This window comes from Xylaria bambusicola (assembly GCF_022495145.1).
Source record: "Xylaria bambusicola strain CBS 139988 unplaced genomic scaffold F5B22scaffold_55, whole genome shotgun sequence".
In the NCBI taxonomy this organism is placed as follows: domain Eukaryota; kingdom Fungi; phylum Ascomycota; class Sordariomycetes; order Xylariales; family Xylariaceae; genus Xylaria; species Xylaria bambusicola.
In genome coordinates this window covers 15,381-31,235 of record NW_025953608.1, presented here as the reverse complement: position 1 = coordinate 31,235, position 15,855 = coordinate 15,381, and the positions used below count along the sequence as shown (strand labels likewise).

The 15,855-nt window shown below is 48.2% G+C and overlaps 3 protein-coding genes across 3 annotated transcripts; 2 read left to right on the top strand and 1 right to left on the bottom strand.

Annotated features, from left to right (window-relative positions):
• Positions 1-1,340: 1,340 nt before the first annotated feature.
• F5B22DRAFT_441320 (putative sodium/phosphate symporter) lies at positions 1,341-3,895 on the bottom strand. Its single transcript, XM_047971863.1, has 3 exons — positions 3,431-3,895; positions 1,953-3,365; positions 1,341-1,898 (listed from the first exon to the last, which is right to left on the bottom strand). Exons 1-3 carry the CDS (start codon positions 3,516-3,518, stop codon positions 1,609-1,611), a joined length of 1,791 nt encoding a protein of 596 aa, XP_047826813.1. The 5' UTR covers positions 3,519-3,895; the 3' UTR covers positions 1,341-1,608.
• Positions 3,896-9,208: 5,313 nt separating this feature from the next.
• F5B22DRAFT_639089 (uncharacterized protein) lies at positions 9,209-10,342 on the top strand (the record flags this gene model as incomplete). Its single annotated transcript, XM_047977678.1, has 3 exons — positions 9,209-9,367; positions 9,442-9,600; positions 9,791-10,342. 3 exons carry the CDS (start codon positions 9,209-9,211, stop codon positions 10,340-10,342), a joined length of 870 nt encoding a protein of 289 aa, XP_047826812.1.
• A 3,917-nt stretch (positions 10,343-14,259) lies between these two features.
• Positions 14,260-15,817, top strand: F5B22DRAFT_623018 (ribosomal protein S8e/ribosomal biogenesis NSA2). The gene is made up of 3 exons (XM_047976011.1): positions 14,260-14,319; positions 14,472-14,543; positions 14,687-15,817. Exons 2-3 carry the CDS (start codon positions 14,480-14,482, stop codon positions 15,232-15,234), a joined length of 612 nt encoding a protein of 203 aa, XP_047826811.1. The 5' UTR covers positions 14,260-14,319; positions 14,472-14,479; the 3' UTR covers positions 15,235-15,817.
• Positions 15,818-15,855: the final 38 nt, after the last annotated feature.

Here is a 15,855-nt window from a genome sequence, read left to right as displayed (position 1 = left end):
ACTTTCTTCTACCCTTTTGTAGCTTGTGTATTGGATCTAAGCTCCTACATATGCTGACAGCACAAACGAGCGAACGTAATAATCCGGCTACTTTTGATGCACATCCAAGAGTACAGTGGACTTCTATCGTCATAGTTGGTTGTTTCAAGTGGGAAAATAGCAATTATCTACAGAAGGCTATGTAGTGGATTCTTGCTCGGGGCCGAATGTGAACATACATATTATATATACGTAGATTACAAGGGAAAAGAAAGAAGATAAGAAAATAATGCAGATGCATAGTATTAGGTAGAAACCATCTAGCACATAGAATTCTAGAATGATAATCGACGAATATCAGGGAGATAATAATTATAAAAAGGAGGAGAAGAGATGAAGGTAGAGGGATACATCAGGCTCGTAAAGTTCAAAACGCTAACGCCAATTAGATATCAGACCCAGCTCCCTAAGTTCAATCCAGAACTTAAACAGTAACTAACCCAGCACTGCATACAACCTTTAACTTTACCTTGACCCTGCTTCACGTTAACTTCACTTCAACAGCCCCTCCGCTTATATGTATGTAAGTATTTCGCAGCCCCCAAATTAATCAGTACATCGTCAGATCGTCAGATATAACCCGAATAAGCAGGTATCACACACGCGGTATCACCACCTATCACACAGATGTATATCCCAAGCCAATAAAATCACCCAAGCCACAAATCAATAAACAAGACCACTGGCGTACTTAAAGTGATCTACTTGAGTAATTTTATCTCGCCGTTTATTCATTTCGCCCTCTCACCTATCCCTGATCCGGTATGTGATCAGCCACCCCAAGAAAACACCTCCGTAGTACGATAACCAAACACAACACACTCGTCACACAAGTACCACACATACATCTCACAAATAAAGCGCTACACTACAGCCTCACACCCACCCTCACACCCGCGACAATATTCACATTTACCCTACGCACCTTGCCGAGTAGATAGCTATGTAACCTACCTACAGTCCCTAGCACAGATCGACCCGCAGCGATATCACTCAAAGCCCGATGATCCACTCTCTCTCTCTTTGACACCATCCATCACTGTCGCACTATATCAACGCGTTTTACATAGCCCGCAGCATATGTATCACAAGTAGTTTTCTCCATAAGACAGGCAGTAAGACAGGTAGGGCGTATTTCAGAGACGTGAAACGCCAAGTCGTAAATTCAGTACGTCATTCATCCCAGCACAAACGTTCAACAAGCATGCCTCTGACGTAAAAAGGGGGGGCGGTGACAGGAATATGTAAGACGCGCAAGCAAGCCTTGCGTTATCCTTGTGACGCAATCCCACCGAAAGGTCACGCGAGCAGATCAAATAATCACTTCGATGAGTACTATGTCCATAACAAATTATTCCGGTCTATATTCTTGTATGTAGTACGGGGATATCTCAGAGAATGCTAATAAAAAAGTTTTTTACACCCAACGCTAACCCAGAGCTCGGGGTATCATGATGCCTTCAATGTAGCTCGAACAGCTCTAGCAGAAGCAATCCTATTACACAGGGCTTCGTCACAAACGATAGTAAAAATATGTGACACCCAATCTATAACGCCCCCTCCCACAGCTTAAGACGTAAAGTGAGGAGCATTGATGACTATTCCCATGAGTACACCACCGAGGGTTCCGGCAATGGGGATGGTCAAGATCCAACCAATGAGCAAGAGGAGGACACGGTTCCAGTTGACGGCCTTGACGGTACCGTTGCATAGACCGACACCGACGGTAGCTCCAGTGATACACATGGAGGTAGACACAGGAAGAGAGAACTGGGAGAAGAGAAGGACGGTAATAGCGGCGCCCAACTCCATCGAGGTACCACGACTGGGAGAGTGGTAGGTGATCTTGTTACCCATGACTGTTCCACAAGTTAGCTTCTAGTTACTGAAGGAAAGAAAAATATAGGACGTACCCTTCATGATGTTGTAACCGTAGGTGATCAAACCGAAAGAGATAGTGACAGCGAGAACACCGAGCTGCCAAGGGTCGACAGGGGCCTTAGACTTGAGGGCATCACCAGTGGTCCAGGCACCGTAGATGACAGCCCAGGGACCGACGGAGTTTCCAATATCGTTGGCACCGTGGGCGAAGGAAGCAGTGCAGGCAGTCAAGATCTGCACAAACGAGTACAGATGCTCAACTTCGTTGGGGTACTTGGTGGCATGGGCGTAGACGATTTCCATACGCTTACCATCGGGAGTTCCGTGAACACCGTGTTGAGCAGAGTGGATGTCGTAGTAGAAACCGTAGAGAAGAGTAGCGACGATGAGGGCAGGGAAACGGACAGCCAATGCCCTGATGTTGTGCAACTCGTAGATCTCACCAGCGCCCATAGGGTTGTCACGGAGAGTGCGCATGGCCCAGCCGATAGGTCCTTGTCGCTTGCACAGGTTGGCTCGGTGCCGAGCGTCACCTTCAGCCAGAAGTGCCTTGTAGTCCTTCTCCTTAACCTCAGCGGACACCAAGTGCTTCTCATCGCTTGAGGCGGCATCACCCTCTTTCAATGACTCAGGTGATCGAGTCGAGTGATCATCTTCGTCCTCTTGCACAACGGCGTAGTTGCGAACCTTGGCTGACTCAACTCCCTCAGGGTAGGGACGCTTGAACAGTAGAGGGCCCTTGATGAACTCCCACCACTGGAGCGAGTGGTCCTTCTTGACGACAACGGTGTGAGCGTAAGGCAGGAAAAAGATAGTAGCGATAAGGGCAACTGCGGCACCGCTGCCTAGAATAACACCAGCAAGCCAGTATGCGGGCTTCTCCTTCAGGTGGAGACTGGGCGACCCCTTGTAAACGATGGACAGCGTCAAAATGGTTCCAACGATGAAGAAGAAAGCGGGGGAGGTCCACACAGCCCAGGGAACTGGGTTTTTGCGCATGTGGACGACGACCTTGATAAGCATGAAGATGATACCAGCGAAGCCACCAGAGATCAGAGGAGCCAGTCCCAAGCCAGCAAAGATGGCACCGAGACCCTTACCACCGTTCCATCCCCACTGGACCTTGTCGGCACCAACAACAGCAACACCAACACCAGCGACAGCAGAAATGAGCGAATAAGTTGACGAGACGTGGGTGGAGTTCTTGGTACACCACATGACCCAAGAAGAAGCAGCAACCAGAGCGCAGGTGAAGGCAAGCATCTGAACACCAGCATCGCCTCGGAAGGCCTCAGCCGGAATGATACCGTTCTTGATAGTCTCGGCCGTTCGAGCACCGACGGCGACGGCACCTACGACTTCGAAGATGAGACCGAAAAGCATAGCCTGTCGGTACGAGATGGAGCGGGAAGAGACGCTGGTCGCCCAGGAGTTGGCAACATCATCTATTCACGTGTTAGTCATACATAAATACACTCAGGCTGAGGACAAAAGGACTAGGATCACTCACTGGCGCCATTGTTGAAGGCGTCGAGTAGGGCAAAGAGAGTGCCAATGGCGAAGATGTAGTTGTACTGGGGCAGAGCTGGCCACGCCATTGTGCCGACGGTGTTGGAAGGCTGCCGGGGGGTGAGAGTCGGCGGGTGAGATCGAGACAAGGAAGAAAGGACAAGGGAAGTTCAGCCAGAAGCTGAGGAATGGTCGCTGTTATATGCACTCGCGGGAGAGCAGCTGGAGAGGTAAGATCCATACTTCGCATGTCTGTACAACGTGTGACCGGCCCCGGCGCGGTGCATATTGACAGGCCATTGCCTGACTTGGTACAATGTGGGCGACCTCTTGATGGTCAATCTGCAACGCCACTGTCGAACCGGGGGCTAGACATTCTAGTGAACGATGTAGTGCGCCCATTCAGTCCGTGCTAAGGAGTAGTATGGTACAATGTCTCGCCCCATCAGCTCCCCCGCCTGAGATGCCTACCGTACTGTATGCATGAAGGAACGTGGGCATTTGATCTGTAAGTATGGATATGAGATGGGATGTCAGCGCTGCCACAGAGTTAGCAATCGAGAAATGACTAGGGGCTAGGGTCTCGCCGTACGCCAAGGACATTGTAGGTAGTCATCCTAGTAAGTGGGTTGTGCCGAGGCCCTAATTGGCGAGCGGGAAAGTAGTATAGCTTCGAGCAGCTTGAGTCGGAGCCAAGCAGACCAAAGCTAACGGTCGAGAAGAGTTGAGCGGCCAAGAGGCCAAGACGGAGGCTTTCTTCTAGAAGGATGAAGGTCTCAAGAGCCGTGAGCCAATAGCTTCACCCACGTTCTCATCGACGCCCACGGCTGCCCCGTGTGCCTCGGATATCTATCCTACAGTACGAAGGCCATCAGTGTTTTGTAGCCGGTTCAAGATTGCCTACTTACATTTTTGCCTAGAGCTGTTTGTTCGGATACGGGCCCGGGCGTTCATGATATGCTTGTTAGGTGTGGTGCAGCAGTAGTTCTCATGGGATGCCTGCGTAGTGCAGTGCAATGATATAGACATCGACATAATCCATAATTCCATAATCCCAATATCCCAATATCCATGATGGACCTTGCATACATGAAGAACCGTGGGCTCGATTCGTTATTCGTCATACCATGGTCCATACCATGGCCTGACCCCGGGCGGTTTCCTACTTACTTAGCTAGCGGGTGCCTCCTCAATTCTGGTGATCTAGATTCAGCAGGAGGCTAGGTATTTTCTCACGTCCACTCCCTAGGAGCAGACTAGGAGATAGGTACAACAACAATGTACACTACCTAGCGCAAGCGGTACCAAAGGGCTGGGCAGGAGTGGGGGAAAGGATGACAGGGGACAGACAGGGGAGAAGAAGGCTCTCAAGTCCGGCAGGGGTCACGATGATTGCATTTCTGCCCAGACACTACCCAGGCTAGGGTATCTAAGCATGGATGGGCCTAATGCTCTATATCGCCTAGCTGACCCCAGATGAGGCTCTCTCCGCAGCCTATGAAAGCTGCCAAATCCCCCACGTGGTCCCGCTCACGTCTCCAAGTGGACGACATCCCCAGAATGCCTACAGATACAACATCTACATAACCTCGATAACTAATGTATCCAGCAATGACTGACTGAAGCGATGCCCGACCGGATTCGAGCTTGGAGAAGCCTGCTCGGAAAGCGACGCTAGCTAGAGTGTTCTGAGAGTCTTCTGCGTAGGTACACTGCATGCCCAGGAGCCTGACCGTCTTGGTGGAAAAGCAAGCTTTTAATTATCGCAGTTCGAAGGTTCCTTGGTATGATCTTGGACAGGTCCATAAGCAGGCCCATCGGTAAATCGGTAGACAAAGAAAGGGAAACGTGGATGTCAAGGTCGATGGCGAAGAAAATTCTTTCGGCTGAACCGCTTCGGATATCATATACCTACCTACCTACCTACCTACTTAATTCAGAACATAGGTGCCGTCACTAATACTAATTAATGTCAATAGTCCTAGTCTATATGCTAAACAGGCGTGGTTTAACCATCTGTTGACTCAAATAAATGTCGTGTAACAGACGTCTAATTGTCTGTCCACGAGAGCGCACGTGCTCATCGAATCAGCCAGCTTTCATTTCCCATTCGCAGGGTTGCTTCTTTCTCAGCGCCATTCTCATAGGGCCAGAAACGGTCCGAAAGCAGAAATGGTATTTGAGACATGGACAACCTAAATCCAAGTACGGTACCAGCTTCGGTCGTGTAACCAACCCTTACCTTGCCTTGTATAAGACGCAACGGTACAGCCGTTATGATGGTCCCTACATATGTTTATGCTGGGCAGACGCTGGGTAAGGCTTGTTGTACCCTATAATTAGTAGTTCACCTACCTAGGCAGAATCTAGCGTAATGAGGCTATAGTAACGTTCTCATATACCTAGCTAGGTATATACCCATGGCCATATTTACGTACTTGGGGACCAAGATCGTAGGGGATATATAGGCAGATGTCGCCTCTTGCTACCTACCTACAACCATTGCCGCTTGAAGGTGGCAAGAGATGGCTGATACGATTGCAAAAGTGTGCACTCAAGCGGAAAATGATCCATGCGCGCGCTGTCTGGCGTTGGTTGGCGGAAGTTGATCTGGTCTCATCCCACTACCAACTCCACACGCCCACCTGTTCACGCGAGACTTTCCAAAAGCTATAAAAAATTATATGCCCATTGCATACCTACTTGCCATCCTCCACCAGAGTGCTTGGCAATTTTCAGCTCCGGGCAACGATCCTACGTACATGTAGACCCGGTCAGAATTCCGAGCCAACGATATACTCCACGCAGTCTTTGAACAGGGTGATCCTAGGAGATGCATGAGATCATCAGGCGACGTGCAGAAGCCCATAGCGCCCTTCTTTATCAATTTGGCAAACATACATGTAGTCAAACAAGTACAATACCGTACCGCATGCAAGTTCAGAGATAGTGTAAAAAAGAATAGCAAAGTAACCTTCCGCGTCGAGAAAAGCTGCATTACTCCGCTTTCGACACAGCTCAGCTGTTGTTGGTCGAGTTGCGTTCGCTTCTCGAGCATTTGAGAGTGGACTGCGGCAAAGTGCATATAAGTGGACATTTCCCAAACTCGATTCAATACCCTCGACAGGAGTGGCCATACAAGCTAGCCAGTTTCATTGGTCTGGACACGGGTGTCGAGCTGCGTCTCGCCAAGGGCCAATGGAGTCCCGATCAACGGCTCGTATATACCTACATACCTGCTTAAGTAGAGCGGCGCCGTCTTAGGAGGCCTAGGCTCTGCGATGATCGTGCACATAACGAGCGTGGCATGTGAAACCATGAAAAAAACTTGGCGATGAAGGATCTTACGCCTATCATTGAAGAATCGAGATGCTGTTGGTTTTTCGTCGGTTTGAAAACGCGGCGTCTCCGAGCAAGCAAGCTCTCGTCGGTGTCCAATCCGGACACCCGTTGCCCCCACGCGCGCGGTAGCTTCACGGCACACATACTGTAGGCAGACAACCTTTTTCTCACATCCGTTAATGCTGTGTGTAGCGTGCTAGACGTTTTGATGTGTTGTGATGATCACAAATAATGGCATCTCAAGATGTCTTGCAGCTGAGCTGAATTTACTTAGTACGTGGGCACACTACATAGGTAGGTAGATGGGCTCACATCCCTTTTGTGGCGCTCTTGGCATGGTAGTAATACCCTCAACCAAGGCGCTACCGAAGTCGTTCTAGAAGCTAGCCGACGGGAGAATGTCTCAATGCGTGATGCTTTCCGAGGACTTCGTCGTTCCCTCAGGTTCCGCTTCCTGTCTCCTTACACCCATTGAGATCTTGTTGATTGATAATATGTAACAATTCCAGCGATCCCGGCAAGAATTACCTCTTCTAATGAGCTTGGTGGCCCTTGCCATCGTCTTTGGACGTTTGTGACTTGTTTTATTATAACTTCTGGAGAGCGACCTGGCTTTTTATGAATAGACCACACGCTGACTTGGTTCTTAGTTTCAGAAACGTGCTTATTCAACACGTGCTTCCCAGGTACTCATCATCGCATTTGAACTCGCCGGTATTTCGAAATAAAAAACGGCCTTAATAACTCGAATGGCAACATTAACGGACCCCTCGCGATTTATGGTTCACGACATTTCGACTTGCACAATTTAAGCTTCCGAAGTCCTCTTAGACTGATCTTGGCTGCCTCGACATCTCTTGTCAACGGGTGCTTGCAGGTCGAGCCGCTCGAGTCTTCTGGGCGAAATCTTAGCTTCCTTAGCAGTTCTTGTCAACGGCTTTGCGCACGTCAAGCTTCACAAGCCTTTTAGACACAGCTGGGTTCTCTTGGTATTTCCCATCAAACGGGTATCGGCTATGCAAACGTTCTCAAGCCTTTCAGACAAGAGCTCGGCTTCCCTTGGTATTTACTTGTCGCTGTTCAAGCTTCTCAAGCTTTGAAACCAATCTTGGCTGCGTTGGTGTTTCTTGTCTTTCGTGATGCCGTGAGCCGAGAGTTATAGCCCCACCACTCTCCAATGTGCATCAGTTAACTCTTTCTTGGTGTCTTGGTAGCCGGCGAGAGTCACATGATCGATTATAGGACATCGTATTTTCTCGAAAATCTCCAGTCACTGTTAGGTGTCTTATTACAACTCCCATTGTCATACGGCCAGGACTGCTAAGTCTGCCAAGACCCCTAAGCCGAACTCAACCGACACTACCCTTGGCGGAAGTGAGGCTACAAGCGATTGGATATTCAGAATCAGAAGATCAAGTTGTTGGCTGCAAAGAGACCAACAGTTAAGGCATGGCAGCCCAACAGGCGAAAGAGCCCTAGAATGTATGAGGGCCTGAATGGGCATAAATAGCCCAAGGAATCTCCCACTTCAGAGAAGAAAGAATCCAAGGCCCTAGAGACCCCTAGTAGATTATTATTGAATATGACTAAGTTCTAAGCCCTCAATAAGAGCCCTTGTCACACCCATTGAGTCAACTAGCATGGTTGGAAGCCCCTCGAGATATAAAAGTTGAGGTATAGTTTTCATTATAAAGGTACCCAGCTGCCTCTTGGCTTTGTTTGTTTGTAGCACATGTCTCATGTAAAATGCAAGGCGGGGATCTGAAAGACTGAACAAGACACAACGCCGCGCGATGTATATAAGCGGTACATAGCCGTAGCAACAAAAGGTCCAAATGTAAAGCCAGCAACATGCCCGTATATCTGGGCAGGCAGCGTGGCACCTATCAAGCTTCCAATCTTGAAACCATAAGCGATGTCGCCGGTCTGACTGGCGCAGGTAGAGGCAAGGCCTGCGGAAACCAGGTTGCTCAGGATGTACCTTACTCCGGTTGACAGAGGGAGAACAATATTGTGTGTATTCTTTACCAAAGTTTGACCTGGTGACCTAGTGTAACAGTACCCTAATTGCAACTGATGCTATTTGCCCTTACTCCTCACTCCTTCTGCCTACGCGCAAGACTTAGATTATCTAGTCTCTTTGTTTGGCTGGTTTTTACTGCAGGTAGCCACAGAATCTAGTTGTAGGAGCCTACGAGCTGTTTGCTTGCGTTCTAAGGGCTCTGGATTTCGCAACCTTCTATTTTTTTCTCCTTCTTTCCTTGCGCTGATACATTCCCAGGCATTGTTCGTGTCCATGTCAACTAACTTCCTCTCATCACCCAACACCCTCTCAGGACTCATCACCCAGCACCGAATCGTCATAGAAAACTTCCTGCAAGCCTTGCACGAGCCCGTAAACTAGTCCATTATCTTAACGACACTGCATGCTCCTACCATGGCACAATCCTCACGCTCTCTAGAAGAGCAGCTCAAGGCCACCAGTGGCTTTAGCGACCTCACGATTGTCTGCCAAGGCGTCGAATTTGCAGCACACAGATTCACCGTCTGTGCCCATTCTGAGGTCCTGACAGCCGCATTGACGGGCAATTTTTCCGTAAGTTTAGACTCGGCGCTCTTCATATATACCCTTGCCCTTCACATACAAGGCTCGGACTTACAACTTCCTAGGAGGCCAAGAGCAGTACCATAAAAATGGACTTCGACCTGAATAGCGTGAAACGCTTTTTAGAATTCCTTTACACCGGAGACTACCACGAGACCCCAGACCCAGCTCTAGAGCTCATCACATCTATCCCTACCCACGATGAAGGAATCCAGGATGCAACGGTACAGCAAACCATAGAACAGGCTATCGGTATGTACTCTCTATAACTGGAACACATGTCATCCTCACTAACTCACAGCTTCTCTAGTTTCGTATGATGGCGAAGACGACCAGGACGCGGCCGCTGAAGACCACGCACTTGTCAACGAACTCGGCAATCTCACAATCAATGCTGTAAACAAAGCCGCTGAGAGCTGGATCTGCCATTGTCGCATGAACTCCGTGGCTGACTACTATAACGTGACCGGGCTCTCTGCAATTTCTCTCGCCAAGCTAGAGGGAGGCCTTCAGAGCGAATGGTGTGTCAAGTCGTTCTGCGCTCTTCTATTGGAATGTCTCAACGATATCGGTAATAGAGACACTCTTTGTTTACTGGGAAACATGGCTGCTGAGCATTACGATGAGCTGGCCACATTCCAACTCTTCGAAGCAGGAGGCCCGGGTGAGCGGCTTGCGCCGTTTGTATTGACCAGTTGCATCAAAAAGCTCAATGAAACTAAAGCCCTCCGTAAGGAAGCTGAAGGCCGTTGCGAGCAACTGAAATACGAACTCAGTGTGCAAGAATCGCAGTCAACGCAGCATTCAAAGAACCTTGAGGAATGCATATCATTGATGGAAAACTGGTCATCCTGTCGGAACACCAACTGTGGAGCCGAGTTTAAATGTTATTTTGATAGGAAGGGCCCAGCCTCCTCACCCACGTATATCCTACGTTGCGATCGTTGCCGCTGCCGTCATGAGTAGTAGGAAACACTGGAGAAGGATTCTTGTGAATTTCTGTTGATATTGTATTAATGGTAAATTCAAGGGACGGGTAGCTAAGAGATATTGCTGTGTACGAAGATGAATTTCGGATAGTGTAAGCAATCGAGGCTCTTTTGTTATGTATCATATTGGCAACTAGGTTCTAACGTGTGTTGTCGATGAAGGTGTTAACGTCGCAGTAACTGCGTCTGTAAGCGAAAATGTATGGCTGCCGCTGTAATTACCCTAGACATGAGTCTGTCACTGAGCACCTATTTAACCAATTTTCCGGACTGTCTGGCCAAAGTCAGACCAGATGCAGACGTGACCTCGTAGGACAAGTAACCGTATTATTATCGAATCAGTGATCACAATCAACTGGTAGGTAGTTACCATTGAAATTGCACACTTCAAATTCAATCAGGTTGGTATAGTATACTTCTGTTCTTGGGAAGTGAACAAAGGCTATATGGTAACAATACCTAGAGTTTCTAAAGGACAAAGAACAGATTGATCAAGTGTTATTGTTCTATAACATTAATATATCAAAAACGGTGTCTTTTTATTATAGTGATCATAACTGTAGGTAATCCAATGTTGCCATATAATATCAGTCCAGTTGTCCAATAACACGAATAGTGTTGAGTTTCAAACAGCCAGTTCAAATGTGTATAAATGTCGAGTTGAGCTTAAACCTCTGTCAGAGCCTACCATTCTTTCTCCATAGTACAAGCGTACAGCGCAACATACACTTTAAGAACATCAGCAAAAGCCTTTCATCAACACACACAACACAACATCGCACATTAAGCAATGTCTACATTTAAAGTTCTACCTAACACTCCTGTTTCCGAGTCTCCTGCTCTGAATACCCCTATGTTTACCACTGGGGTCTTCACTACCCCCTTCTTTTACACGGTTTTGTTCGGAACCTCCCTTTTCAACAGACCTAACCCTTATCCTACTCCTCCCCCTCCCCCCCCCTCCCGCTTAACTTATTTATAATCTAATATAAAGTACCCTTATTAAAAAATCTTCCTGTAAAAGCTTGGCGCACTATCAAGTTAATCAGGGGGCATTACCATCAGTTTGTGGTATGACTCATATATAACCAGGGAAAGTTTAACTGCACTCACTCTCCTGAAGTAATTCCTGAATAATATGCGCTAGGAGGCTTCTGCACCTCTACGTGCCCACTTACTTGTTTGTAAGCTCTACGGCGTGAACTTTACATGCCTTAGATTTCCTGTCCGTAGATTGCTATATCGACTGCATATTCAGATTCATCTTAAACTCAGGATGGTGTTCACTGTGATTAACTGCCGAAGTGAGCTGTTAAACTTTCACTTTTACAAGGTAATAGCTAAGGTGTTGCCCAGACAACAGGTAAGAGGCATAGATAGTACCGCCATCTCCTCAGACGAAACTTATTTCTATGGTGCATGTAATTAGTTGGTTAAGCTTTTAAACGCGTAGCTAAATTCTAAAACGCGTCGGACCGAAGCCATTCTGACTTTGCATAGACGGCACCAGGACATGCAAGATATCAGGATTTAAAGTTCCGGTAGTGGTCAGACCAAAGGTTATCTAGTTATAAATTAATATTCGATGAACTTAACTACCGCTCTGGTGCCCCTCTCCCCTTCTCTCTTCTCCATGCTCCTCATCGGTTCACGTAACGACGACCCATCGCCGTGCGTGGCGGAGAAGCCTCTCATACTGCGCACAAAATACATTGAATGGAAAGTGAACCAGATCAGGCACTCTTTCTCGGTCTCCCGTGTCAGCGTTGATAGCCACAGATCTCTGCTGTGTCTCATCAACAACACCCCGAAAGTATTTATCGTTTTCGGCGAAACCCACGGGTCACGTATTCCACTCGTACCTGGTGTACGATATTGACGGCAATTTCGCGCCCTTCAGGTAAAGGGAGATCCAAATCCTAAATAATCTGCGCCCCGTCTCGCGTACAGCGGTGGCGCAACAGACATCGGAAGTTTCCAACGTTAAGCACCACGTCAAACGACTCGCGGATTTCGACATCGAAATAATGGATCTAATCGATGAAATTAGAGATGGCCATATTCGCAAAATCACAAATGGTCTCCGCGAAGAACTCCAAAATCCCGGTATAGAGGCAAATCAGCAGGGAGACATTTCCATTCTAGCCTTCATTCTGGCCTCCCAGGCGAACGACTCGTCACAAAACAACGAGGACGATGACGTCCCATCCAACGAGGATCATGGTGTTCCATCTAACGAGGACGATGATGTCCGATCCAATGATCCAGAATGTCGCAAATCGGATTCACCGGTCGTTATATATCCTGAAAGGTAACGTTCTAAGGTTTCCCATAATCTTCCAACTTATCGCAGAAACATAAGCGTTAAAACGATAAGTTTCTATCGTCACTGTCGCTACGATGTCCTCAGTACCTATTGCATCCTGTTCAGCGTAAGACAAGTGCTGACACATCTTGACTTTATAGTGGTCACAAGTCCTCGGATTTGGACGAGAAAAATCATGCGGATAGGAATATTGGCAGCACCCAACAGAGCACCGAGACAGAAGTAGATGTCTCAGTGCTTACGATGCACTCTGAAGAGGCTCTTGACCAGGAGGGCGATATTGTAAGTAGTCTTAACGCAACCAACCCTTCCTTCATTGTTCTGGCAACCTCCTACAGTCAGCACACTTCTGCTCTGGATATAGGCGCCTGTGCTTTTGACCGATGAAGCAAAATTACTTCAAACCTCTCAAGATAAAATAATCGCTAACTTTCGTCAATAAAGTCGGCTCGCAACATGAACTTGAGTCCCGAATTGGGCAAGAAATTCACTGAATGGTTGGCTTTCAAGGCCGAGAATATATCATGTGGATATGACAAGCTGCCTAGCGCGCCCCGTTCGTTCGAAGAGTACTTGGAATTTATCGAGGATGAAGTAAAGGAGAGTGAGATGCAACCTCGCGAAGTCAAGGCTAAGACTAGCATTTCTCGCCCCGTACCAACTCAAACTTACTACGTGGAAGACCCAGACAGAGGCTTCATCGGGGCTCAGCTCCTTCAGTTTCAACCTCTTCCCCCTCCTCGAAACAACACTGGACGTCTAGTCTGGTGTGCTAATCCTATTTTTCTTCTTTAAGGAGGGGAAATCGAACGAACCTGCCGAGGAGCTTGACTCATCGGGAGCCAACCTTGAAACCCCGGAACTCACTTAAGATGCTGAGCCTCCACGTGGAGAATACTCTGCAAATAGTGGCAGTGAAAAACATCGAACGCGTTGAGCAACTTTGTACGCTTTTGTACGACTGTTGCCTGCACGTTTCGGTCGTTTTGCCGTCATATGAGACACGATCACGCATTCGGGAATGGGATTATTCTTCACTCATTTATTTGAGATATTTTAGCATACACTGGGGGTCAGATACGGCATAGCCAATTGCATACAGAGTGAATTGTCCACATAGGCTTTGGCAGCCATAGGAGTTTATTGTATTTTGGGTAGACTCATCTCGAGTCTGGTTACCAATTGTTGGGTTGTATTTCTCGGAGGCTCATTCGACTATCTCAAAGCATGGCTCATGGGCATGCTGCCTCAATTTGCTGATACTATGGGTGCGTCGATGAGCCAAATGGCTCTAACAACAGGAGTTTCGGAGTTTTCTGCTTTCTTTTCTTGTATTTCATTGGGAGGAATACCTGTATATTAGGTTAAATGCACGTATAAATCTCAAGTATGGAGAACGACTTCCTTGGGAGTCGCGAAGCTTAAAGCACAGACCACACTCAGTACCTAGTACCTAGTACATAGTACGTACTCGCTTATGTAACAACATGACAAATGCCGAAGTTTTAGCGAGAGCGCCCACATTGGATTTGCAAATTCGAGCCATTTTCTCCTGTGAACTTTTTTGTGCCGCCTCCCTCTCCCGCCCAAACCACACACCTCTTTCGGTCGATTGCCATAGACATCAGGTAAGTCGCATTCTCTTGCGACACACTCTTTTACATCTAATCACCAATACCATTGACATTGGGGCTTTCTCGCTGCGGTTGTCCATCCCACCACTACCACTCACTTTTCACAATCCGTCGCTAACAGACGTTTTTTTTTTCTTTCTTCGCAGCAGCAATCATGGGTATCTCACGAGACTCTCGCCACAAGCGTTCCGCCTCCGGTGCGAAGCGAGCCTACTACCGTACGTCCCCGCCATGAAATAACCCGTGTGTCCCTTCTCCCTGAGCGGAGGAGGGCGCTCGTGCAAATATCGAAAGCCCGTATGCATTATGAGGCTGGCCTTGGTGCCGCCTGCATGACCATACGTTCTGACCTTTTCACCAGGGAAGAAGCGCGCTTTCGAGGCCGGCCGTCAGGAGGCCAACACCCGTATCGGCCCCAAGCGAATCCACACCGTCCGCACTCGCGGTGGCAACCACAAGTACCGTGCTCTGCGTCTCGACTCGGGCAACTTCGCCTGGGCCTCTGAGGGCTGCACCCGCAAGACCCGTGTCATCGTCGTCGCTTACCACCCTTCCAACAACGAGCTGGTCCGAACCAACACCCTGACCAAGTCCGCCGTTGTCCAGATCGATGCCGCTCCTTTCCGTCAGTGGTACGAGGCTCACTACGGCCAGCCTCTAGGCCGAAGACGCCAGCAGAAGCAGGGCAAGACCGAGGACGATGCCACCAAGAAGAGCAGCTCCGTCGAGAAGAAGCAGGCCGCCCGCTACGCCGCCCAGGGCAAGGTCGAGGCCGCCATTGAGAAGCAGTTCGAGGCCGGTCGTCTCTACGCTGTCATTGCTAGCCGACCCGGCCAGAGTGGCCGCTGTGACGGCTACATCCTAGAGGGCGAGGAGCTCGCCTTCTACCAGCGTAAGCTGCACAAGTAGATTCGCTCTACGTCACAATGAGAGGGGAGAGTCACGCGCAGAGGATGAAAAGAACCCGCGGCTGGAGGTTCGCCATGAATATGAGTATGAGGTCATTGCGATGTTACCCACACTGGAACTGGTGTTCACGGATCCTGGTCGTTTTCAGCATGGGAAGGGAACCGCTTCTACTAGGTTAAGATCAATAAAAGATCGCCGAAGAGGCAATTGTGGCATTACGGTGTTTCTGTTTTTTCTGATTTGAAATTAACAAAATCCAAACATGACCGCTCCTGTGTGTATACATTTGCGTGACTGTAACCTATCAAATCGTGATGTTGTAAGAAATATGCATTCGAACAAGCCAGCTTGTATCGTACATAAGCCGTTTACAATGAGTACTTAGATATACTGGATTTTGTCAACTAATGCTCGGTTAGCCTATCTAGTTCTACCAAGCTTGGTGTCAAGACATATATGTAGGTTGCTATAAATTTACTTACCTATGGTCCACTATACACGATAGAGTTTTCTAAGAAGAAATAGGGGCATGGTACGTCGGAAACATGTTGACTTTCAAAGCATACATTCTGTGAGTAAAAACTGGTGCACCAGGTACTTAATTACCTAGTAGTACCGCTA

What these genes read in the sequence shown, in the direction of transcription:
- F5B22DRAFT_441320 (XM_047971863.1), bottom strand. Translation starts at nt 3,518, where the DNA reads ATGGCGTGGCCAGCTCTGCCCCAGTACAACTACATCTTCGCCATTGGC. An exon ending in CGCCTTCAACAATGGCGCCA is followed by an intron (nt 3,366 to 3,430) that starts GTGAGTGATCCT and finishes ACACGTGAATAG; the next exon opens with ATGATGTTGCCAACTCCTGG. An exon ending in CGGTTACAACATCATGAAGG is followed by an intron (nt 1,899 to 1,952) that starts GTACGTCCTATA and finishes CTTGTGGAACAG; the next exon opens with TCATGGGTAACAAGATCACC.
- F5B22DRAFT_623018 (XM_047976011.1), top strand. Translation starts at nt 14,480, where the DNA reads ATGGGTATCTCACGAGACTCTCGCCACAAGCGTTCCGCCTCCGGTGCG. An exon ending in TGCGAAGCGAGCCTACTACC is followed by an intron (nt 14,544 to 14,686) that starts GTACGTCCCCGC and finishes CCTTTTCACCAG; the next exon opens with GGAAGAAGCGCGCTTTCGAG.